The sequence below is a fragment of the Salvelinus namaycush genome, chromosome 41 (genome assembly GCF_016432855.1).
Source record: "Salvelinus namaycush isolate Seneca chromosome 41, SaNama_1.0, whole genome shotgun sequence".
Lineage (NCBI taxonomy): Eukaryota > Metazoa > Chordata > Actinopteri > Salmoniformes > Salmonidae > Salvelinus > Salvelinus namaycush.
This window is the reverse complement of record NC_052347.1, coordinates 5,856,291-5,881,311: the sequence shown is the minus strand read 5'-3', so window position 1 is coordinate 5,881,311 and position 25,021 is coordinate 5,856,291. Positions and strand designations below refer to the sequence as shown.

Here is a 25,021-nt window from a genome sequence, read left to right as displayed (position 1 = left end):
TAGATGTGAAGCAACACTCCCTATCCAACCTGACAGAGCTTGAAAGGATCTGCAGAGAAGAATGGGAGAAACTAGGTGTGCCAAGCATGTAGTGTCATACCCAAGAAGACTCAAGGCTGTAATCCCTGCCAAAGGTGCTTCGACAAGTACTAAGTAAAGGGTCTGAATACTTATGTAAATGTGATATACATTTGCTCAAATTTCTAAAAACCTGTTTTTGCTTGTTCATTGTGGGGTATTTAAGTATTTAAGCATCAGCTGTCAGAGCAGCTTACTGCACCTGTAAACAGCCCATCTGTAAATAGCATTTGCACACACTGTACATAGACTTTTTTTTCTATTGTGTTATTGACTGTATGTTTGTTTATCCCATGTGTAACTCTGTGTTGTTGTTTTTGTCGCACTGCTTTGCTTTATCTTGGCCAGGTTGCAGTTGTAAATGAGAACTTGTTCTCAACTGGCCTACCTGGTTAAATAAAGGTGAAATAAATAAATAAATAAAAGTATTCTGTGTAGATTGGTTTAGGGGAAAAAGCAGTTAATTAATTTTAGAATAATGTTGTAATGTAACAGAATGTGGAAAAAGTCAAGGGGTTTGAATACTTTCCGAATGCACTGTAGGTCACAAATAAAACTATCTCAATTAAAATTGGAGCACAACTCATGATCCACCTCTTGCATTGCTCCCACCTAATCCAGTCCCCACCTGTGACTGTAACATTAACTGTAAAGCTATCCATCACTAGTGGAAACATTTACAACTGCAATTAAGTTACTTAATCTATTTAATGTATTTTACCTCAGACGATCAGGTAATAAGGTTGCAAGCTAGCACTCCAAGCAGCTTATGCTACTAGCATTTACTGCTAGTGAAGTTGCTATCTAGCAAGTTAGCCCCCAGGGGCCAGTTACCCCCTAGTAGGGGTGGCGAGTTGCCCCCAACACACTCATCCAACATATTACAAATGATTTAAGGCTTTCCTACTTGTATATTTAAACTCAATTATCGATCTAACTTCATCTACAACCTTTTCAAAATGTCAACTTTATTTATCAACTTACCACAGTAAATGTTAGCCAGCTAGCTAGTTAGCGTAAGCTGCTAGGAGTGCTAGTTAGCAACCTTATTACCAGATCGTCTGAGGTAAAATACATTAAAAAGCTAACGTAAAAATGAAACAAGCTCTGAAAAAACAAACAAGAATAGCATAACACAGGAGTATTATCAATACCCTTGACCAGAGAAACCCTGTGGTTGTGCATTTCATGGAGGCTCGTCACAACATTAGCTCTCTGAGATACATTGGTATCGTACATGTTAAGACTCCAAGGAGGGGGGGAGATACTGATAATCTATTATTGAGAAGATAATTGTATTTGACTCACAATGTGTGTACCATGTCTCCTAAAGGTCTGAACCAAGAGTTTGATATCAGACCATTTCTTACTTGAATATGTCACTTTGATATGTCTTGCATTTGTCTTGCAGCCTCTTACTTAGTCATTTTGTAAATATATATTATTTTCTGTAACTACTACATGTACCCATCTCATTGATATCGAATTATTAGAGATACAAAAATAGTTTTTGCACCCACCATGCATCATATGCTTAGTGGTCATGTGAGGTGAAATGTGTATATTTTGGGATGTGAGCGTTCAGTTTGTTTGTTTGTCCTGACGAAGATCCGTTTCGGGAACGAAACGTTGTCAATAAAGCGGTGAATTGGGAGCTTTAACAATGTGCGGGCCTTCTTGTTCTTTACTTGCATTACAAATGTCACCAGTTTGGAGTTTTGTACGAAGAGTTTTTCAAATTCACCATATATTAGTGAATATAGCACCATAGCGATAAAAAAAAGCTGTAACACTGACTCATATGACAGTCACTAATGTACTGTATGTGCTAGGTGAATGAGTTAAAAAAATATAATGATTATCTTATCAAATGTCTAAACAGATACTGAGTGATTATCAAATGTCAAGATGTATTTAGTTCTGTTTTTTGAAAAGGAGAATGATCTCACTGCAGAAGTATGCCACGAGACGTACTAGGTTTCTGCATTTGGAATCCTGAACTGAAGTGACATTTTATGGTTGTCATGGCTGCATGACACATAGTGTGTGAGTGCGTGTGTGCGTCTGCAATGTGATATCTTACATACATTGATTGTGTCATTATGGTACATGTCTTAGACGTGAGAATAGGAATATATTGCTGTACTTAGGGGACATTTTCATGAGGTTTTGTTTGAGGACATTTAAACTAAATGAAGTACATGAGCATATTAATTGAAACAAATAAGTCATAACTAATGCATAACCTAATGTTGAGGGAGAGTAACAAATCCAATACTTTATAATTTTTCGTATTATCCGATAACTATGCAGCTGTGTAAAATATTGTACATTGAAGAATAGATTCATATCTAGTTCCAATATTAATTTGAAAGCAAAGGATACATGTGTAACTTTATATGTATTCTTGCTATGCAGGTGTTATATATTGGATGACATCAGTGCCTGATGCAGAAGAGTTAGTCATTGAAAGAATGGCTGGTAGTGACACCGAGGCGACATTGCATGTGTGCGTGTGTGTGTATGTGAGTATGTGTTTTGTTTGTGTGTGTTTTGTGTGTGTGCGTGAGAGAGAGAAAATCTTAAGACTGTAACCTGAGAGACTCTTGGCTGGAGTGGGTCTCTGTCATCAGACTAATAAATCAGAGATAGAAGTCACAGTCCATGACAGACGAAACACTGCTACAACACAGCTAATAAGCCCGATAACAGATTCACAAGGTACTGTACTCCAGGCAAATAAAAATGACTTGTGTTTTACTGACCGTAGTTTATACAAAACAAGAGTTGGTCCCTTGGTCAATGCCTTGGCCTGGTATCTGTTCCGTAGCATGTATAGCCTTGCTTTATCCAAAACAGACTGACCACCTGCCTACAGAACATCACCTTTGATCTTGAGTCTCTAAAAGGAACTGTTACCCCAAATATCGCAAGGCCGTACATGCCAGGGCTCTCCAGGATTACCGAAAGAGACAACCCTAAACCCTGCAGTTTCACACTGCTAACTACCAAGATAACTGTTAGTTTCACACTGCTAACTACCAAGATAACTGTTAGTTTCACACTGCTAACTGCCAAGATAACTGTTAGTTTCACACTGCTAACTGCCAAGATACCTGTTAGTTTCACACTGCTAACTGCCAAGATAACTGTTAGTTTCACACTGCTAGCTACCAAGATAACTGTTAGTTTCACACATCTGCTAGCTACCAAGATAACTGTCAGTTTCACACTGCTAACTGCCAAGATAACTGTTAGTTTCACACTGCTAGCTACCAAGATAACTGTTAGTTTCACACTGCTAACTGCCAAGATAACTGTTAGTTTCACACTGCTAACTGCCAAGATAACTGTCAGTTTCACACTGCTAACTGCCAAGATAACTGTTAGTTTCACACTGCTAACTGCCAAGATAACTGTTAGTTTCACACTGCTAACTGCCAAGATAACTGTTAGTTTCACACTGCTAGCTACCAAGATAACTGTTAGTGTCACACTGCTAGCTACCAAGATAACTGTTAGTTTCACACTGCTAACTGCCAAGATAACTGTTCGTTTCACAGTGCTAACTACCAAGATAACTGTCAGTTTCACACTGCTAACTACCAAGATAACTGTTAGTTTCACACTGCTAGCTATCCAGATAACTGTCAGTTTCACACTGCTAGCTATCAAGATAACTGTCAGTTTCACACTGCTAGCTATCAAGATAACTGTCAGTTTCAGAATCTGTATGTATGTTTATGTACAGTATATGTACATGTACACTGAGTATACCAAACATTAGGAACACTTTTATAATACTGAGTTGCCTTATGCCTTCAGAACAGCCTCAATTCATCCGGGCATTGACTCTACAAGGTGTCGAAAGCGTTCCACAGGGATGCTGACCCATGTTGACATCCAATGTTTCCCACAGTTGTGTCAAGTTGACTGGATGTCCTTTGGGTGGTGTACCATTCTTGATACACACAGGAAACTGTTGAGCTTGAAAAACTAAGCAGTGTTGCAGTTCTTGACACAAACCGGTGCGCCTGGCACCTACTACCATACCCTGTTCAAAGGTACTTACATTTTTTGTCTTGCCCATTCACCTTTCGAATGGCACGTACACAATCCATGTCTCAATTGTATCAAGGTTTAAACATCCTTCTTTAGCCTGCCTCCTCCCCTTCATCTACACTGATCGAAGTGATTTAACAGGTGACATCAATAAGGGATCATAGCTTTCATCTGGATTCACCTATGTCATGGAAAGAGTTCTTAATGTTTTGTATGCTCAATCTATGTATTCTCTTGTGGGGCAATAGAGTTTCCCCTCAGCACCCAGCATTATTAGCATGGGTTGATCTCTTTCCACATTAGTGTTCTGCCACTGGTTGCTATATGTACATCAAGACCTAAGCTCTATTCAGATGCCAGCTCTCAGAAGCCTCCCTGTGTGCTCGTGTGTGTTTACATGTCTCTGAACACTGGGTCTGATAGTGCTCTTAAGAGGGAAACTTTCCACTTCGTTTGATAATCGGATGTCCCTCAATTTAGCATGTTAGGTCGGGGTGATTATAGAGGGGATTGGGGGTATAATTTGGGTATCAGGGGATTCTGAGTACAATTACCGGTAACCCACCCACTCCCATTTCTTTACCGCACTCTCTTTCTCTCTCCCCCAGCCACCTCCCTCTCTCTCTCTTCCTCTCTCCCCCAGCCACCCCCCTCTCTCTTCCTCTCCCCCAGCCACCTCCCTCTCTCTTCCTCTTTCCCCCAGCCACCTCCCTCTCTCTTCCCCTCTCCCCCAGTCACCTCCCTCTCTCTTCCTCTCTCCCCCAGTCACCTCCCTCTCTCTTCCTCTCTCCCCCAGCCACCTCCCTCTCTCTTCCTCTCTCCCCCAGCCACCTCCCTCTCTCTTCCTCTCTCCCACAGCCACCTCCCTCTCTCTTTCTTTCTCAACAGCTGCCCTAAGTCTGTCAGTTCTAACTCCCGGGACAAAGTCAGGGACGGGCCGCTCTTGGTGTCAGGTGTCAGCACACACTAGCTGTGGAGTGACAACATGGCTTGGAAATAGCAGCAGAGCTTCTATAAAAGACATAGACGGGCATGGTCCCAGACACAGACAGCAGAGACCACCACACCATCACCATCACCACAGAGGCAAGAGAGAGGACAGTGCTACCGGAACCATCACAGATTACCTTGGCTAGCAACTACAGACAGACAGATAGTCCAGAGATAAGAACACCGAACACAGAGATACCAAGACAGGCAGATAGAGGAGTCCTAGAAACGAACAGAGGTGATAAAACCAATATAAGGACAGAAATTCACCCACACAGAACCGTGATAATGCAGGTGTGTACCGTTGTTGAGAAGCGTGCTGGGGCCGTGGTGGGGGCTGAGCTGGCCTGCAGCGTACGGGAGGAGAACCAGGCTCAGAGGGAGAGCTACAAAGCCGACTGGAACAGTGTTAACATGAAGACCCGGGCCATGGACAGGTGAGTCCCAGCCTTTTGACAAACAGTATTAATTGCTTCTGGTAGATGTAACATATTGAACAACATTAAGTCATTTCTTCTTATATAAAATCTTCGATAACGATAAAGCAAGACGTTCTCCTATATTACCCTGTGAGTCATCATACTCAAGACTAGCCTACTGTATAATGTATCTAGTTATAAGAACTGTCAGGCTAATCTATCAGCTGACTGTAAAATGTAATGATTTTCATTTCGCTGGTAGGATTCTCAGCTTGATACTGAGAGAGATTAGAGTTTGAAAATCACTGAGCAATGTCCAACTGTTCATTCCTAACTGTGTCGGTCTCATCTCTCCACAGGCAGACAATGAACATGAACGATGACTCTCGTAGGGAGACCTACACTCGTCAGTGGGAGGCTCGCTCTCTGGCCCAGGCCTGTCCCTCGGGGGTGTACAGAGTGGGCACCGTGGAGAGGGGTGTGAGAGAGCACCAGCTCCTACCCAAGAGGAACACCCTGCCCCTGCCCATCTTCACGCCCGCACAGCTGGGCATCCGGCTGGGTCGCGGAGCACCACACACCCAGGAGGACCTCCGTCCCTTCCCCATCCCCGACGGTGCCTGCCCTGGCAAGAGGGCCGTGGTCGAGATCACACAGGACCTGCCCCCCGCCAAGCCACTCAGGATGGAGTTCGCCAAGGCACCCAAAGCACTGGGCCGCTCCATGTCACAGGAGGTCCAGAGAGGGTGAAGGAAGAGGAGAGAGAGAAAGGTTCACTTTTGGGGCTCAGCCCATCAGATAACAGCATGGCGGGATGTATATAGATTTATTCCTCGTGACATTTATTCCATCCCTATTCCCTAGTAGAGCCGTCACACAGTGTATGCCTTTCCTGTTTCATTAAGTGTTACATGTATACTAGGGACATGTCCAATGTCACACTGTTTGTTATACAAGGTATTATTTGCTTAGAGATCTGATGGCATCTTTTGATTGACAGAAAGGCAGACAAATGCTCTGTTCTTTCAGCTGTGCCATCAACTAATCTCCCTGTTGACTGGAAAAGACCAGACTGTCCTTGTTACGTCTACACACTTAATGAACTGCCCTTGCCCCCCTGCCTGGCTAAAGCCAGCTGTGGATAAGCCACACAGCATAGTACAGCATTCTGACCGCATTGTATGCAGTGGTACATTCTACCCCACTTGTCATATTATGGCACCTCACAGTATTGAGACAGCAGGACGTTTAATATGCTCAACCAATGTGCGTATGAGGATGTATTTCTTGATATATTCATGTGGAATGATGCACAGATGAGGGAGGTGAGGGAAGGGAGATATGAAGGTATCAAAGACGCTTCAAAAGGGACAGAGTGGGAGAGAGCAGAAGAGAATTGGAACTGTAGAGAGGAAAGGAACAAGAAAGTGGGCCCGGAGGGAGGGGTGGGCTCAACATACCTTGGCATCCATCCCTCTTCTTTTGTAAGAATGGAGAGCTGGTGAGCCTCCAGACCTTCAGAAGTCCTTGACACGCTCTAATCCTGGGTGAGAGGACAGAACGGTACAACACGATCCCACACTGGGAACCCAGACAAAGGAGCCCCCTGGGCACAGACGTCAATTCAACATCTATTCCACGTTGGTTCAATGTCATTTCATTGAAATGACGTGGAAACAATGTTGATTCAGCCAGTGTGTGCCCAGTGGGAGGTTTGTGTGTCCCGGATCGTAACTCAAGTCATTGATATAGACTGACTACCTGTATGATCAAGACTTATCGTATATATTGAAACGACGTGTCATTTGACAGTGTTTGAGCTGGTCTGCCCACCTAGCTGTGTGTTAATGTTGACATCTGATGTATCTGGTAGAGTTAGTGAACAGATCATGCAGAATGATTTGAGTCTCTACTGTTGTAGAGGAAAGTGGGGTAAGTTGAGCCCTTTCTTACATTCAGCATCACTCTGTCAAGGGAAATATAGTGTTCTTTCTAACAAAGATATCTACATGTATTTCAGGATGTTGTGTATCCCTGGAAATAAACAGAATTCATGTAAACATTGTAGTTTTGAAAGCATAGCTTGGCCAAAAAAAGGGGTCTCTTGGCACAACTTAGTTGAGCCGGGGGCCGGGTAAGTTAAGCCGTCTACAAAGTTCTGTACTGAATGAAATATTACCACTACCTGTTTCCCAAACACAATTCAACACCATCACAATCGCTTTTTTTGTCTTGTAATAATTTGAAGCATCTTTTAACACTTGCCATTGGCTCAACTTACCTCAAGGCAAACATTTGGACTAAATCAGCCCACGCAGCTACAACAAGGATGCACTTTCATGCTAGGTTTCGGACCTCATATTGAGGCTTATAGAGACGCCAAATGATGTACAGAACAATTTTTCACAGACTCCATGAAATTATGACCTCTTCCTAAATATTTTGTCAAATTATTAATTTTGTGTTTGGTTTCCTAGAAACAACTAACCCCTTTGGCTCAACTTATCCCACTCTCCCCTATCTGTTTTCATGTGTTGGGTTTATATTGTTGTATAATAAAATATGAAGTGCTTTTCACTTTTTGTCTGTGTTAACCTGTTGAGCCGTCTTAATAAAAAAAGTTTAATACAACCATCACAAAGACCACACACACACACACACACACACACACACACACACACACACACACACACACACACACACACACACACACACACACACACACACACACACACACACACACACACACACACACACTAAATGGGGAGTGGTGATAGATTAATCTACGCCTGACTGATTATCAGCTGTAAACAACATGGCTAACTCATGACCTTGCACCTACAGGCTTCTGTTCAGGCAGCAACAGCTGAACTGGGTCAGACACTTCAACATACAGCTTTATTAGCGGGGTAGAAGAAATATGGTCAAGCTCTGGACTAAGGAGAGTACAGATGTAGGATCTTAATTTGAGCAAGTTTACTACAGCAGGAAAATAGTCCTGCAGTAACAAGAAATGTGAATTATTATGTGGATTATAATTAATGGACATTTTGGTAGGGGCTTATATATATTTTTTGTATTGAAAATCAAGTCTGAAATTTCAAAGTGGAAATTACAAACTTCAGAATATTTCTCAAACTTCAAATACACTACAAGTTTTACATTTCCTGAAAGTTCCCCTGCAACAGGGTGATAAAATTAGTGCCTAACATCTTACCATAAGGATGGAAACGTAAAACTTGCTGGACATCTCTACTGAATTCTTGTTTATACAGTGCATTTGGAATGTATTCAGACCTCTTGACTTTTTCCACATTTTGTTACGTTACAGCCTCATAATAAAATGTATTAAATTGTTTTCTCCCCCTTATCAATCTACACACAATACCCCATAATGAAAAAGCAAAAACAGGTTTTTAGAATTTTTTGCAAATTCATAAAAAATGTATGAAAACAGAAATATCACATTTACATAAGTATTAAGACTTTTTACTCAGTACTTTGTTGAAGCGCCTTTGGCAGCGATTACAGCCTTCAAGTCTTCTTGGGTATGATGTTACAAGCTTTGCACACCTGCATTCAGAAACTTGTCCCGAAGTCATTCCTGCATTGCCTTGGCTGTGTGCTTAGTCATTATACTGTTGGAAGGTGAACCTTCGCCGCAGTCTGAGGTCCTGAGCGCTCTGGAGCAGGTTTTCATCGAGAATCTCTCTGTACTTTGTTCCGTTTATCTTTCCCTCGATCCTAACTAGTCTCCCAGTCCCTGCCACTGAAAAACATCCCCACAGCATGATGCTGCCACCACCATGCTTCACCATAGGGATGGTGCCAGGTTTCCTCCAGACGTGACGCTTGGCATTCAGGCCAAAGAGTTCAATCTTGGTTTCATCAGACTGGAGAATCTTGTTTCTCATGGTCTGAGAGTACTTTAGGTACCTTTTGGCAAACTCCAAGCGGGCTGTTATGTTCCGTTTACTGAGGAGTGGCTTCCGCCTGGCCACTCTACCATAAAGGCCTGATTGGTGGAGTGCTGCAGAGATGGTTGTCCTTCTGGAAGGTTCTCCCATCTCCACAAAGGAACTCTGGAGCTCTGTCAGAGTGACCATCGGGATCTTGGTCGCCCCACCTGACCAAGGCCCTTCTACCCTGATTGCCGAGTTTGGCCAGGTGGCCAGCTCTAGGTGGCTCTAAACTTCTTCCATTAAAGAATGATGGAGGCCACTGTTTTCTTGGGGACCTTTAATGCTGCAGAAACCTTTTGGTACCATTCCCCAGATCTATGCCTCGACATAATCCTGTCTCTGAGCTTTACGGACAATTCCTTCAACCTCACCACTTGGTTTGTACTCTGACATGCACTGTCAACTGTGGGACCTTATATGGACAGGTGTATGCCTTTCCAAATCATGTCCAATCAATGGAATTTACTACAGGTGGACTCCAATCAAGTTGTAGAAACATCTCAAGGATGCTCAATGGAAACAGGATGCACCTGAGCTCAATTTCGAGTCTCATAGCAAAGAGTCTGAATACTTATATAGATAAGGTATTTCAGTTTTTTATTTGTCCCTGTCATCTCTCTTTATTGCTTTTTCCCCAGTAGGCTAATATCTCCACCGGCTCTCTGCCCAGGACACACTGTTCCAGTCTCGACCCACATACTGTAACCTCTACTACTTTCTCTCCCCTGTCCCTTCATGTTTAATTTTTCCTTCCAACTCACAGTTTCTCCAACTGGGATTGTTCATTTTTTCCCACTTCCCTTTCCTTCGGTCTTTCTCTCCATCTCTCCCTCTATCATTTTATCTGCCCACCCCTTGTCTCTCTGTTATGGTGTCTAGTATGGCTCAGTGTAGGGGTCTCGGTATTATTAGCTGGGTAAACATTGCTATCACTAGAGAGACAGAGCCAGAGAGACAGCCGTATCTGCCTGTTCTCCTCTGAGCTCTTAATCCCTCACTGTTTTATCAGATCTTTGGGTCATCTGGTATGCTTCCTTTCCCCCTATCTAAAATATTACCCCCCTCTAACACCCCCCTAAACCCTATCTGCCACAGCCCAAACAAGCCGAGACAGGATCCACCATAGACGCTGCCAAGTCATGAAACTCCCCTCCAGTAGCCAAGGAATGTCAGTTGACACGGAGAGTGAAGTTCATGTGGAACATCTCAACACAACACGGACTCCCCCAAGTCTCAGTCCATCAGATAGCCCTCATCCCATTTCTCCTACTCCATCCACTAACTGTACATGCATTCTAGCACAGATATTAATATTGTGTAACTCTATCTTGATTGATCCATCCTTCCATTTTGTGAATTACCGGTATGTGCTGTATTGTCTCCCATTTCAAGACTGACCCCAGATTTAGTTGTATTCTTCATCACCTTCAGGGTTCATGGAGTCAATTTGCTTTTGATCTCCTGCCTTCTAAACCCCCCCCCCCCGTACTTATCACGGTACATTTAAACCCTCAGGGGGTCATGGGAGGTCATACTGTGGTGAAGTACGGTAGAATGCAGAGTCACTGTGAACGCCTGTCAAAACATAAGTGTTCAATTCTCTTGTAAATCTATCAATAGGCTCTTAAAAGCACTTATGATCCTGATCTACTTCACCTGTCTCCACCCCTCTCACCAGGTGTATCCCATTTGTCCCTGATATCTCCTGTGTATTTACTGTATGCCTGCGTTTTCTGTTTGTCTGTTGCCAGTTCGTCTTGTCCAGTCAAGTCCTACCAACGTTTTTTTTCCCAATTTTTGAGTTTCCATAGTTGCTGTTTTCTAGTCCTCACGTTTTTTCCAACATTTTCAGACTACTAAACAGCTATTGATTTAGAACAACAGAGATAAAAACGGGGCGGCAGGTAGCCTAGTGGTTAGAGCGTTGGACTAGTAACCGAAAGGTTGCAAGATCGAATCCACGAGCTGACAAGGTAAAAATCTGTCGTTCTGCCCCTGAACAAGGCAGTTAAATTAATTTGTTCTTGACTGACTTGCCTAGTTATAAACAGGAGCTGCCTCTACTATTGCAGCACTATTTCAACTTCATCTTCTTATCACCTAGACAACTAAAATAAACCAAAAAACGATTTAGTTCAATCAACATAAGCGATATGATGTGGCTGTCCGTGGCACTGATTTCTGTGTGTGCATGCAAGTAGAAAAAACATGTTGACTGACCCTACTTGTAGAGATACATCAATGCCATCCTCCTCTTTCATGTGGCCTAAACAGTCTGACTGTCATACAGCACACACTTTTAGTTTTTATTGTCCTAGTACCTGTCTAAAATGTTTGCTTGCTAGCCTAACTTACTTTCATAGACAACGATGCGCCAGGCCATCTAGTTAACATTAGCATACTAAACTCAGCAAAAAAAGATACGTCCTCTCACGGTCAACTGCGTTTGTTTTCAGCAAACTTAATACGTGTAAATATATGTATGAACATAACAAGATTCATCAACTGAGACAAACTGAACAAGTTCCACAGACATGTAACTAACAGAAATGGAATAATGTTTCCCTGAACAAAGGCAGGGTCAAAATCAAAAGTAACAGTCAGTATCTGGTGTGGCCACCAGCTGCATCTCCTACATCTCCTTCTACTGCAGTGCATCTCCTCCTCATGGACTGCACCGGACTTGCCAGTTCTTGTTGTGACAAGAACCACCAAGGCACCTGCCCGGACATTTCTGGTGGGGAATGGCCCTAGCCCTCACCCTCCAATCCAACAGGTCCCAGACGTGCTCAATGGGATTGAGATCAGGGATCTTCGCTGGCCATGGCAGAACACTGACATTCCTGTCTTGCAGGAAATCACACATAGAACGAGCAGTATGGCTGGTGGCATTGTCATGCTGGAGGGTCATGTCAGGATGAGCCTGCAGGAAGGGTACCACATGAGGGAGGAGGATGTCTTCCCTGTAACGCACAGCTTTGAGATTGCCTGCAATGACAACAAGCTCGGTCCGATGATGCTGTGACACCCCGCCCAGACCATGACGGACCCTCCACTTCCAAATCGTTCCCGCTCCAGAGCACAGGCCTCGGTGTAACGCTCATTCCTTCAACGATAAACGCGAATCTGACCATCACCCCTGGTGAGACAAAACCGCGACTCGTCAGTGAAGAGCACTTTTTGCCAGTCCTGTCTGGTCCAGCGATGGTGGGTTTGTGCCCATAGGCAACGTTGTTGCAGGTGATGTCTGGTGAGGACTTGCCTTACAACAGGCCTACAAGCCCTCAGTCCAGCCTCTCTCAGCCTATTGCGGACAGTCTGAGCACTGATGGCGGGATTGTGCGTTCCTGTTGTAACTCGGGCAGTTGTTGTTGCCATCCTGTACCTGTCCCGCAGGTGTGATGTTCGGATGTACCGATCCTGTGCAGGTGTTGTTACACGTGGTCTGCCACTGCGAGGATGATCAGCTGTCCGTCCTGTCTCCCTGTAGCGCTGTCTTAGGCGTCTCACAGTACGGACATTGCAATTTATTGCCCTGGCCACATCTGCAGTCCTCATGCCTCCTTGCAGCATGCCTAAGGCACGTCTACGCTGTTGAGCAGAGACCCTGGGCATCTTTCTTTTGGTGTTTTTCAGAGTCAGTAGAAAGGCCTCTTTAGTGTCCTAAGTTTTCATAACTGTGACCTTAATTGCCTAACATCTGTAAGCTGTTAGTGTCTTAACGACCGTTCCACAGGTACATGTTCATTAATTGTTTATGGTTCATTGAACAAGCATGGGAAACAGTGTTAACTTCTACTTGCACACAATCCCGGATCCGGGAGCACCCTCATCAGTAAAAAAGCTGACTAGCATAGCCTAGCATAGCGCCACAAGTAAATACTAGCATCTAAATATCATTAAATCACAAGTCCAAGACACCAGATGAAAGATACACATCTTGTGAATCCAGCCATCATTTCTGATTTTTAAAATGTTTTACAGGGAAGACACAATATGTATTTCTATTAGCTAACCATGATAGCAAAAGACACAACTTTTTTTCCCCACCATTTTTTTCCTGCATAGGTAGCTATCACAAATTCGACCAAATAAAGATATAAATAGTCACTAACCAAGAAACAACTTCATCAGATGATAGTCTGATAACATATTTATTGTATAGCATATGTTTTGTTAGAAAAATGTGCATATTTCAGGTATAAATCATAGTTTTACATTGCAGCCACCATCACAACTCTCACCAAAGCAACTAGAATAACTACAGAGACCAACGTGATTTACCTAAATACTCATCATAAAACATTTATGAAAAATACACAGCGTACAGCAAATAAAAGACAAAGATCTTGTGAATCCAGCCAATATTTCAGATTTTTTAAGTGTTTTACAGCGAAAACACAATATAGCATTATATTAGCTTACTACAATAGCCAACCACACAACAGCATTGATTCAAGCCAACAATAGCAATAACGAATAAACCAGCAAAAGATATTAATTTTTTCACTAACCTTCTCAAACTTCTTCAGATGACAGTCCTATAACATCATATTACACAATACATATAGAGTTTGTTCGAAAATGTGTATATTTAGCGGCACAAATCGTGGTTATACAATATGAATAGTAGCCAAAATGCAAACAAAATGTCGGGAGAAATCTTGGGAGAGGCACCTAATCTAATCAGTAACTAATCATAAACTTGACTAAAAAATACAGGTTGGACAGCAAATGAAAGATACATTAGTTCTTAATGCAACCGCTGTGTTAGATTTTTAAAATTAACGTTACTACGACATACAGCGTGCGTTAAAGCGAGACCGCACCGAAATTAATGGCGGAATAGGAGTTTTACATTTTTCAACAGAACAACGAATTAACATCATAAATAGTTCTTACTTTTTGATGAGCGTTCATCAGAATCTTGGGCAAGTTGTCCTTTGTCCAGAAGAATCGTTGCTCGGTTGTAGATTGTCGCCTTCAACTTTGAAATTAGCAGTAAACATTAGCCATGTGGCGAAGACGTGCCCAACTCACTATAACGCAGCACAAAGAAATATCCGAAAATCGCAATATACTGATATAAACTGATATAACTCGGTTTAAAATAACAACATTATGATGTCTTTAACACCTATATCGAATAAAATCAGAGCCGGATATATCTAACTCCTATAACGAGAGCTTTCCAGAACGCCATCCTGAGGTCTGTCTTGCGTCATGGCGAATGTTGAAAAGAGTGGACCCCACGTTCCAAAACCCTTTATATGGCCTCAGATCTGCCTAGCAACACCATTCCAATTCTCACCGCTTGCTGACATCTAGGGGAATGCCTATGCAGTGCATGTCGACCAATAGAAGACATGCAAATTAATAAACTGACCCTAGAACAGACTGCCTGATTTCAGATTTCTCACTTCCTTACAGGAAGTTTGCTCCAACTCGAGTTCTGTTTTACTCACAGATATAATTCAAACGGTTTTAGCAACTAGAGAGTGTTTTCTATCCAATAGTAATAATAATATGCATATTGTACGAGCAAGAATTGAGTACGAGTCAGTTTAATTTGGGAACGAAATTTTTACAAAGTGAAAACAGCACCCCCTATTGAGAAAACCCTTTACAATGAAGAAGATTTGAAGTTATTTGGATATTTACGAATTATCTTTGAAAGACAGGGTCCTGAAAAAGGGACGTTTCTTTTTTTGCTGAGTTTACATCTAGCTACATGTTGAACTTCCATTCTCCCAGGCCAGGGGCACAGTATATGAATCTATGGTTGGATCAGAATCGCCCTTATAATCATTGGCAAGTACAGAGAATTAAGTAAAACTACAAGTTCATATCCCTATCTTCATCCATGGCTAATTTAGGAAAGGCCAATTTTAGCTAGATAGCTAACCACCGGAGGACAACGACAAAGCGAGATGCAACAATTTAATTTTTTTTCTGTCAATGACGTTTGGTTTCTGATGGGATGTGACTGGTGTGAAGCCAAATCCAAACTGGCTTCCCTTGACACTTTTTTGGGGGGTGAGCCAGGACCATCTTCTTCTTTGGTATCATGGCATTTGCACATTTTGTTTGTGCATGCTGCCACCTACTGTGTGGTAGTATCAATCACGTTCCATTTGTGATAATAAAATAAAAAGGAAGGGGGAAAAATATTAAATTACACCACCAACCAACCCTACACCTATAGTTGAAGTTGGAAGTTTACATACACTTAGGTTGGAGTCATTAAAACTTGTTTTTCAACCACTCCACAAATTTCTTGTTAACAAACTATAGTTTTACAATCTACTTTGTGCATGACACAAGTAATTTTTCCAACAATTGTTTACAGACAGATTATTTCACTTATAATTCACTGTATATCACAATTCCAGTGGGTCAGAAGTTGACTGTGCCTTTAAACAGCTTGGAAAATTCCAGAAAATGATGTCATGGCTTTAGACGCTTCTAGTCAATTGGAGGTGTACCTGTGGATGTATTTCAAGGCCTACCTTCAAACTCAGTGCCTCTTTGCTTGACATCATGGGAACATCTAAATAAATCAGCCAAGACATCAGAAAATAAATTGTAGACCTCCACAAGTCTGGTTCATCCTTGAGATCAATTTTCAAACGCCTGAAGGTACCACATTCATCTGTACAAACAACAGTACGCAAGTATAAACACCATGGGACCACGCAGCCGTAATACCACTCAGGAAGGAGATGCATTCTGTCTCCTAGAGATGAGCGTACTTTGGTGTGAAAAGTGCAAATCAACCCCAGAACAACAGCAAAGGACCTTGTGAAGATGCTGCAGGAAACGGGTACAAAAGTATCTATATCCACAGTAAACCGAGTCCTATATCGACATAACTTGAAAGGCTGCTAAGCAAGGAAGAAGCCACTGTTCCAAATCCGCCATAAAAAAGCCAGACTACGGTTTTCAACTGCACATGGGGACAAAGATCGTACTTTTTGGAGAAATGTCCTCTGGTCTGATTAAACAAAAATAGAACTGTTTGGCCATAATGACCATCGTTATGTTTGGAGAAAAAAGGGGGAGGCTTGCAACCCGAAGAACAGCATCATGTTGTGGGGGTGCTTTGCTGCAGGAGGGTCTGGTGCACTTCACAAAATAGATGGCATCATGAGGACGGATAATTATGTGGATATATTGAAGCAACATCAAGACAACAGTCAGGAAGTTAAAGCTTGGTCGCAAATGGGTCTTCCAAATGGACAATGACTCCAAGCAAACTTCCAAAGTTGTGGCAAAATGGCTTAAGGACAACAAAGTCAAGGTATTGGAGTGGCCATCACAAAGCCCTGACCTCAATCCTTCAGAACATTTGTGGGCAGAACTGAAAAAGCGTGTGCGAGCAAGGCCTACAAATCTGACTCAGTTACACCAGCTCTGTCAGGAGGAATGGGCCAAAATTCACCCAACTTATAGTGGGAAGCTTGTGGAAGGCTACCCGAAACGTTTGACCCAAGTTAAACAATTTAAAGGCAACGCTACCAAATACTAATTGAGTGTATGTAAACTTCTGACCCACTAGGAATGTGATGAAAGAAATAAAATCTGAAATAAATCATTATCTCTATTATTCTGACATTTCACTTTCTTAAAATAAAGTGGTGATCCTAACTGACCTAAGACAGGGAATTTTTCTAGGATTAAATGTCAGGAATTGTGAAAAACTGAGTTGAAATGTATTTGGCTAAGGTAAACTTCCGACTTCAACTGTATATACCACTATTTCATACACATGAAATACCTCAGAACATCATATATCTGCAGTAAAATCTCATTCACTCAGGTACTTCTCTGCAGCTGCCACCTACGCTCATTAAAAACCCACTGCCCCATTCCACTACTTTGACCCTGTCTGCTCCTGCACCATGCCAATAGCCTGAGAGGATGGGACACCCCCACTCAACACACCCTGTAACTCTTCTGACGACAGAACGCTAAGAAACCAGCCTTACTGAAGCATATATCACTCGTTGGTCTATCCCTCTATGCTGGCACAAATCTACTACTCACTGGGATTCTCTCAGGATCCCTGACCCTTGACCCATCCTCCTCTACTTTCTTCACTGCCACAGCATACTACACCTCCTCCACTGCTCTGACTCTGGCTACTTCAACCTGCCTCTCTCACACCAGACATTTTCGATCCCCAGCACTGATCTTTACCCAAGTTGCATGACCCTCTGGTCAGAAGAAACACAAACAAATATCACAAGTCCACTACAGGTTACCTTCACTGATTCAACAACACCAAACTCCTTTCTCACCCACCCTGTAACCACAAATGGATCCGCCAAAAGGCAAGGGTCCACTTTCTCCAAAAATGTCACTCCTACTGGACCAGATTCTTCTTTATTCATTAATGCCAGGCTCGGGTTCTGAGCTCTTCACCACACCTTCCACCTCTCTTAACTTGCCCTCATTCACTTCCATTTTACCTCCAGAACTCGGTCTGGTGCACGGCTCACTCTGTTTGACACCAATCTTCTTCGCCACCCCATCTCCATGTTTATCGCCATCTTCCTCAGATTCAAATCCAACCTCTGCTTTCCTCATTCTCTTCAACCTCTTTCTCCGCCTCCATTCCTCCTCAGAAACTCACCTTTCTGTCTTCCTCTTCTTGGTCCATGATTCCTCCTACAACGGTTTACAAATGTTTGCTAGTGCTGTCAACGTTGTCTCTGTTGCTCTACACTGATTGGCTGTTATTATTATTTTTAAATATCAAGGGAAGCCAAATGCTCGCTAGCTTCCCTTGCATTCAATGCTGCAAGCGACAACCATGTCATACTCTTTTTGACCAGACACCATCAGATAGATGGGCTACACATACTGAGACAGAGGGGTGCTGTTTCGTTCACTCGGATGCTTTCTCCAGTGAGATACATTCAGCCTCTTGCGAAATGAAGGACATTTATGAAACACAGAGAGATGAAAGTTAAAAGAAAATAACATACAAAATTATTTATCTTGTTACATTTTTGGGGGAACGGTGGCCCCCTCAGATTTGTCCTGTTTAAAAAATATATAATTGTTGTTCATTTTGTTGTTGTTTCTCTGTAATACTACTAGCCACCTAGCAATTTGATGAAGTTTGCTTTAGCTAGCCCAGATAGGTTCCTAATCTCCCATCCTCTTAACTAGCTACCAAGAAGTCAATTCAGGCTATCAATCTTAGCTGGCATGCCTGCTGGTAAGATTGGTAAACTTTAGAAAAGCAAGCAATAACAAAATGTACTGAATAATTCACATTCCTTTCAATCTTTTACCCAGATTTTAGAGGAGATGTAGAGAACCATATTTAGTTTCTTTAAAAAAATAACAACTAGTCTGGAGGATACAGACAGCTCAAGGAATATGCTTAGATATGCAATAAAATATGCACATTTTTGACATACACTAAATATACAGAAGTATGTGGACACCCCTTAAAATGAGTGGATTCTGCTATTTCAGCCACACCTGTTGCTGACAGGTGTATAAAATCAAGCACACAGCCATGCAATCTCCATAGACAAACATTGGCAGTAGAATGCCACCTTTCCAACAAGTCAATACTCAAATTTCTGCCCTGCTAGTGTAACGGATGTGAAATGGCTAGCTAGTTAGCGGGTACACGCTACTAGCGTTTCAATCAGTTACGTCACTTGCTCTGAAACCTAGAAGTAGTGTTGCACCTTGCTCTGCAAGGGCCGCGGCTTTTGTGGAGCGATGGGTAACGACGCTTCGTGGGTGTCAGTTGTTGATGTGTGCAGAGGGTCCCTGGTTCGCGCCCGTGTTGGGGCGAGGGGACGGTTTAAAGTTATACTGTTACATTGATGCTGTTGACCCGGATCACTGGTTGCTGCGGAAAGGGGGGTGAGTGTAACGGATGTGAAATGGCTAGCTAGTTAGCGGGTACGCGCTACTAGCGTTTCAATCAGTTACGTCACTTGCTCTGAAACCTAGAAGTAGTGTTGCACCTTGCTCTGCAAGGGCCGCGGCTTTTGTGGAGCGATGGGTAACGATGCTTCGTGGGTGACTGTTGTTGATGTGTGCAGAGGGTCCCTGGTTCGCGCCCGTGTCGGGGCGAGGGGACGGTTTAAAGTTATACTGTTACACTAGAGCTGACCCGGTCAATTGTAAGTGCTGTTATAGTGAAGTGGAAATATCTAGGAGCAACCACAGCTCAGCCGCAAAGTATTAGGCTACACAAGCTCACAGAAAGGAACCATTGAGTGCTGTAGCGCGTAGAAATCGTCTGTCCTCAGTTGCAACACTCACTACCGAGTTCCAAACTGCCTCTAGAAGCAACGTCAGTACAAGAACTGTTCGTTGAGAGCTTCATGAAATGGGTTTCCATGGCCGAGCAGCTGCACACAAGCCTAAGATCACCATACGCAATGCAAAGCGTCCGCTGGAGTGGTGTAAAGCTCGCCGACATTCCTGTTTCAGCATGACAATGCCCCCGTGCACAAAGCGAGGTCCATACAGAAATGGTTTGTCGAGATCGGTGTGGAAGAAGTTGACTGGCCTGCACAGAGCCCTGACCTCAATCCCATTGAACATCTTTGGGATGAATTGGAACGCTGACTGCGAGCCAGGCCTAATCGCCCAACATCAGTGCCCGACCTCACTATTGCTCTTGTGGCTGAATGGAAGCAAGTTCCTGCAGCAATGTTCCAACATCTAGTGGAGAGCCTTTCCAGAAGAGTAGAGGCTGTTATAGCAGCAAAGGAGGAACCAACTTCATATGAATGATTATGGAATGAGATGTTCAACGAGCAGGTGTCCACATACTTTTGGTCATGTAGTGTATATATGAACTTGCCAGAAACTCACTGAAATAACAAGTGACATGCTGATTGATAGACATGCTGGTGGACATGAATATAAACGAGCAGCTTGACATTTATTGTCATGAATCTTGCCCTGTAGGCAAAACTGAGCGATTTCCGCTAGATGGGCCAGTTGCAAAGTCAAAATTGTCTAAATCGCAAACATGTATGAATACAAAAATTTGCTTTCTGGTCTTGATTTAAGGTTAGGCATTAGGGTTAGCAGTGTGGTTAATGTTAAGGCTAGGTTTAAAAACGGATTTTATGACTTTGTGGCTGTGTTAGCTAGTGACCACTCTGCAGAGCTGCCTCCAGATCAAGATTCATAACTCACACGCTCATAGAAAAGCGCCCTCTGACTTTGTCATGACAAAGATGATGCTGCTTCCTGCTGGGTATTTTGTGTAATGCATGTAGAAATAAGGCCAAAACGACTATAATATATGTCATTTAGCAGGCATATATCCAAAGCGACTTACGGTCATACATTTTATGTATGGGTGGTGTCGGGATTCAAACCCACAACCCTAGTGTTAGAAGTGCCATGCTCTACCAACTGAGCTACAGTACAAGTCTGGAAGTGAGCTTAAAAACATTGAACAACGCTGAACAATGATAATCTTGGCTTTTTCTTTACTTGAAATAACAAATCTAAAAAGACCCACATTAAAATGTGCAAAGAAACAGAACTATAGTGAGCATTATACGATTTCTGCAAGATACAGAAACAGGATATTATGAATAACTACTATAAAGAACAAAACTGCAATGCCTCTGAAATGTAGTTCTGTTTACTAATGACACGTTTAGAAGGATTCTATCTTGTAAAAAATAAGGCTAACGATGAATGGATGCTGTAGAGTTCTGCTCTTGTTGTCACTGTCTTCTCTCCGCAGCATCATAGTAATCTACACATTCAAGAGACAAGAGAGAGACATGGAATGCATCTGATGAACGCATTCTTCACAAGTGTTTAGTATAATCAGCCTCGTTATAAACCCACAGTATCGCAATCAGCAGCACTGTCAGCAACCTCATCAGCATCATTATGATCCCCCACCAACCAGCATCACAGAGCTCTCACATCATCTAACAGAGGGTGCTAATTGGGATGTTAGATCCATAGAATTAGGAATTAGTAGTAGTAGTAATTTAATAAGATATATATGGTTAGAGCCTACATGTTAGAAGCCCCTTACATGCCCAATAAGGGCTTTGATACTTCCCATCCCCCAACTCAATGTTCTGTATGTACAGTACCACAGATTATTGAGTCATTCTATTTCTATGGTAACTCCCTCCCAATGTTTTATCTGGTGTTCTGCTATGGACACCCATGTGTTAACGTTAGTGCCGCGATATGTGTTATGCAGACATACAGCAGAGATGTACAGAGTGTTCCAGTTGTGTACCTGTTGCTGGAGGGACGTCAGCCCCGACGGTCCTGGTAGCGCTGGGTGGGGGAGGAGGTGGGACCGCCCTCCTGGATGACATCACACATGCGTATGAATCATTGTTATCTCCGGCCCGCATTGTGTCACAACATCAGTCTATGTAAGTGTGGGTACGGTAGGTGTTATGAATGGGGTTGTGTTGTGAATCACCTGGTGGTGTCTCTGTGTGGTGAGGGTGCTAGCTCCAGGGGTTCAGAGGTGTTGCGGTAGACCAGGCTAGGGTGAGGCTGGGGTGGCAGCAACCAGGATGGGTAGGGCAGGTAGGCCGGGGTAGGCTGGTAATGGTAGTGGTACATCTCTGGATCCTCCTCCTCCTCCTCCTCCTCCTGCAGTATTTAACCTTTAATTAACTAGTCAAGTCAGTTAAGAACAAATTCTTATTTACAATGACGTCCTAGCCCTGCCAAACCCTCCCCTAACCCCAGACGACACTGAGCCAATTGTGTGCCGCCCTATGGGACTCCCGATCACGGCCGGTTGTGATACAGCCCGGGATCAAACCAGGGTCTGTAGTGACGCCTCTAGCACTGAGATGCGCCACTCAGGAGCTGTAAAAAATCACTGGGGGCCAGCTGGCCTGGAGGGGAGGATAAAAACAGCCCATTCAGACACTGCATGTGTCAAATGGCACCCTATTCCCTATTAAAAAATAATAATAAAAAATAGTGCACTATATAGGGATTAGGGTACCATTTGGGGCTCATCCTCACTCTCCACTTCAATGGGTTGGACGACCAACTGCTTATGGAGCCTCAACACAACCACTAAACTGACAAGGAACAGTGTGACCCAAAACAGACTCCAAAAATAACTTTTAGGTGCATTAGCTAATGTGAGGAGCCACTCTGACCTCGGTCTGTTTACTTTTCCAGATTGTCATATCAGATTAGGTATGTCTCTACCTACTGAAACACATGTTTTCAGATGAATAATGTAAGATGAGTGTGCTGCATACGGACAGGCTGGATGATAAGTTGGCACATGTGACTAACAGTAAATGTACCTCAGGGGTGGAGAGTGGGGCTGGGGCTGGGAATAGCCAAATGACTGTACCTCAGAGGTAGACGGAGGGTGGAGCTGGGGCTGGGAATAGCCAAATGACTGTACCTCAGAGGTAGACGGAGGGTGGAGCTGGGGCTGGGAATAGCCAAATGACTGTACCTCAGAGGTAGACGGAGGGTGGAGCTGGGGCTGGGAATGGCCAAATGAGCTGAGGGCTGACATGGTCATGTTGTTCATGATGACCTGGTGCATCTGGGCATTCTGGATCATCATCAGCTCCACCAGGTCTGGAGAATAGCAGAGAGTGACGTTATACACACACACACACACACACACACACACACACACACACACACACACACACACACACACACACACACACACACACACACACACACACACACACACACACACACACACACACATGGAAGCTAACTTCTTCTTTATGCCTGTTGTGCTGTCCTTTATCCTTTAAGTGACAATCAACCCGCATGGTGTCCAATCACGAGTTCTAAATCAAATCTGACATCCTGAATGTTCTATCCTCTCCCTTCCTCAATTTCTGTCTGACATCCTTCCAGCAATATGAAAATACAGATTTTGCCCGCTGGCTGCTTGTCAGGATACTCTGGCGACAGCCTGATGCAACATTTAGAAAAACGACACCATATTATACAACTCTGTCAGAATGAGAAGAATCCGAACTACTCATTGAATAATATCAGAAATAATGCCAATACTGAAATGAACCTCAATATAAGTGAGTTGAAAGTAAGAAGAGCAGAAAGGTCAGTCAGAAGGATGTCAGTCAGAGCAAACAATCAGTGCCCTGGCCTGAGCGACCAACAGACAGACAATGATGAGGCTAGAGGTGGAGAAGAAGTGCCATAAAGAGCATGACCGCCATTATAGATGGTGGAGCTTTGGCCCTTAGGTCCAGCTGGCACCTGAAGTGACATTCACAGTTTCATTCACAGACACACACACACAGAGAACGAGTGAGGTGAGAAAATACAATGTATAATATTGCACACATGTGTTGGAGGCAGAAAGCCAGGTCAGAGAAGCTGAGAGACGTGGGCTCTGTCTGAAAAGTTATCTTGACAGCCTGCCTGCCATACGCACCCTGCTTGACGTGTGCTGGCCGGATGGAGGGAGTGGGAGATGACACAGCAGCAGGGAGCTGCTGTAGGATGGTGGTGGGCTGCTGGGAAGCCTGGGACGGAGACATGAGACTTTAATGAGGCTCGCTGACTGGAGGCATATAGCCAGGGAGAATATCTATCTCCCATATCTAATACTGCCATGGTTGAACTACTGTTAAAAGGTAGGCAATATCAGCCCACTCTCTCAATATAGTTAACAGTAGCAATGCGTGATAAAACATCTAATTAAAACTATAAGGTAGTGAGCCAGAGATATGCATCAAGAAGATATGACTCATCAAGCTATTACAAAAATACTCAAATCACAGCTGTTGGAAGCTAAAGATGCCTCCCTTAATGATGCTGCAAAGGAAGTCAATGGCATATAGAGAGCCAACTTTCTCTGTAAATGAGCGTGGGTGATCGCATAGAGCGTGGGTTATCGCATAGAATTACAGTCTCTATGATATGCCAAGTAAACAGGTCAACTGTGTTTTTTTGCTATTGAAAAAAATCCCTATTGGCCACACTTACAGGCTGTTGAATTATCTGCACATTCTGTGCGTCCTGGTTCCACTGCTGAAACTGTGGGTAAGTATCATCTGTCCATGCCATTGAGTTTCATATGTCGGTAAAAATAGAGCTGTAAACAGTAACTGAAGATAAACCTTGTTTTAATCCAACCCAGGCTTGGAGTATACACCCACCAGTTGGGTTGCCAAGGCTTCAAAGCGCAAACAACAAGTGCGAGAAATATGCGCAGGTTGTTGCGCACATATAGGCTAGTGCGTCACTTACTGTAATGCTTAGCTGCAATGGGATATTTAAACTAGGACTAATTAGTCGCTCATTTTATCACATTTATTTTCTTACCATTTAGGCCTATATCGAGTTCTAAACGTTTCTAAAAGAGCAAATGAGGTGGTCACACTTTAATTGATTTTGACAGCTGTGGCACAAAGGTAGCCTTCTTCCATGTAGCTAAGTGAGTGAATTCACAAAAGTAGCCTATAATTGGGATTTCCCGCCCCTAGACAATGAGCTTGGCAAGTCCATATG

The 25,021-nt window shown here is 43.2% G+C and overlaps 1 protein-coding gene across 1 annotated transcript; it reads left to right on the top strand.

Moving 5' to 3' along the window:
• The first annotated feature begins 5,207 nt into the window (after positions 1-5,207).
• On the top strand, positions 5,208-7,520 carry LOC120034570 (telethonin-like). The gene is made up of 2 exons (XM_038981169.1): positions 5,208-5,567; positions 5,909-7,520. The coding sequence occupies exons 1-2, from the start codon at positions 5,419-5,421 to the stop codon at positions 6,297-6,299; spliced, it is 540 nt and encodes a 179-aa protein (XP_038837097.1). The 5' UTR covers positions 5,208-5,418; the 3' UTR covers positions 6,300-7,520.
• The last annotated feature ends 17,501 nt before the right edge of the window (positions 7,521-25,021 follow it).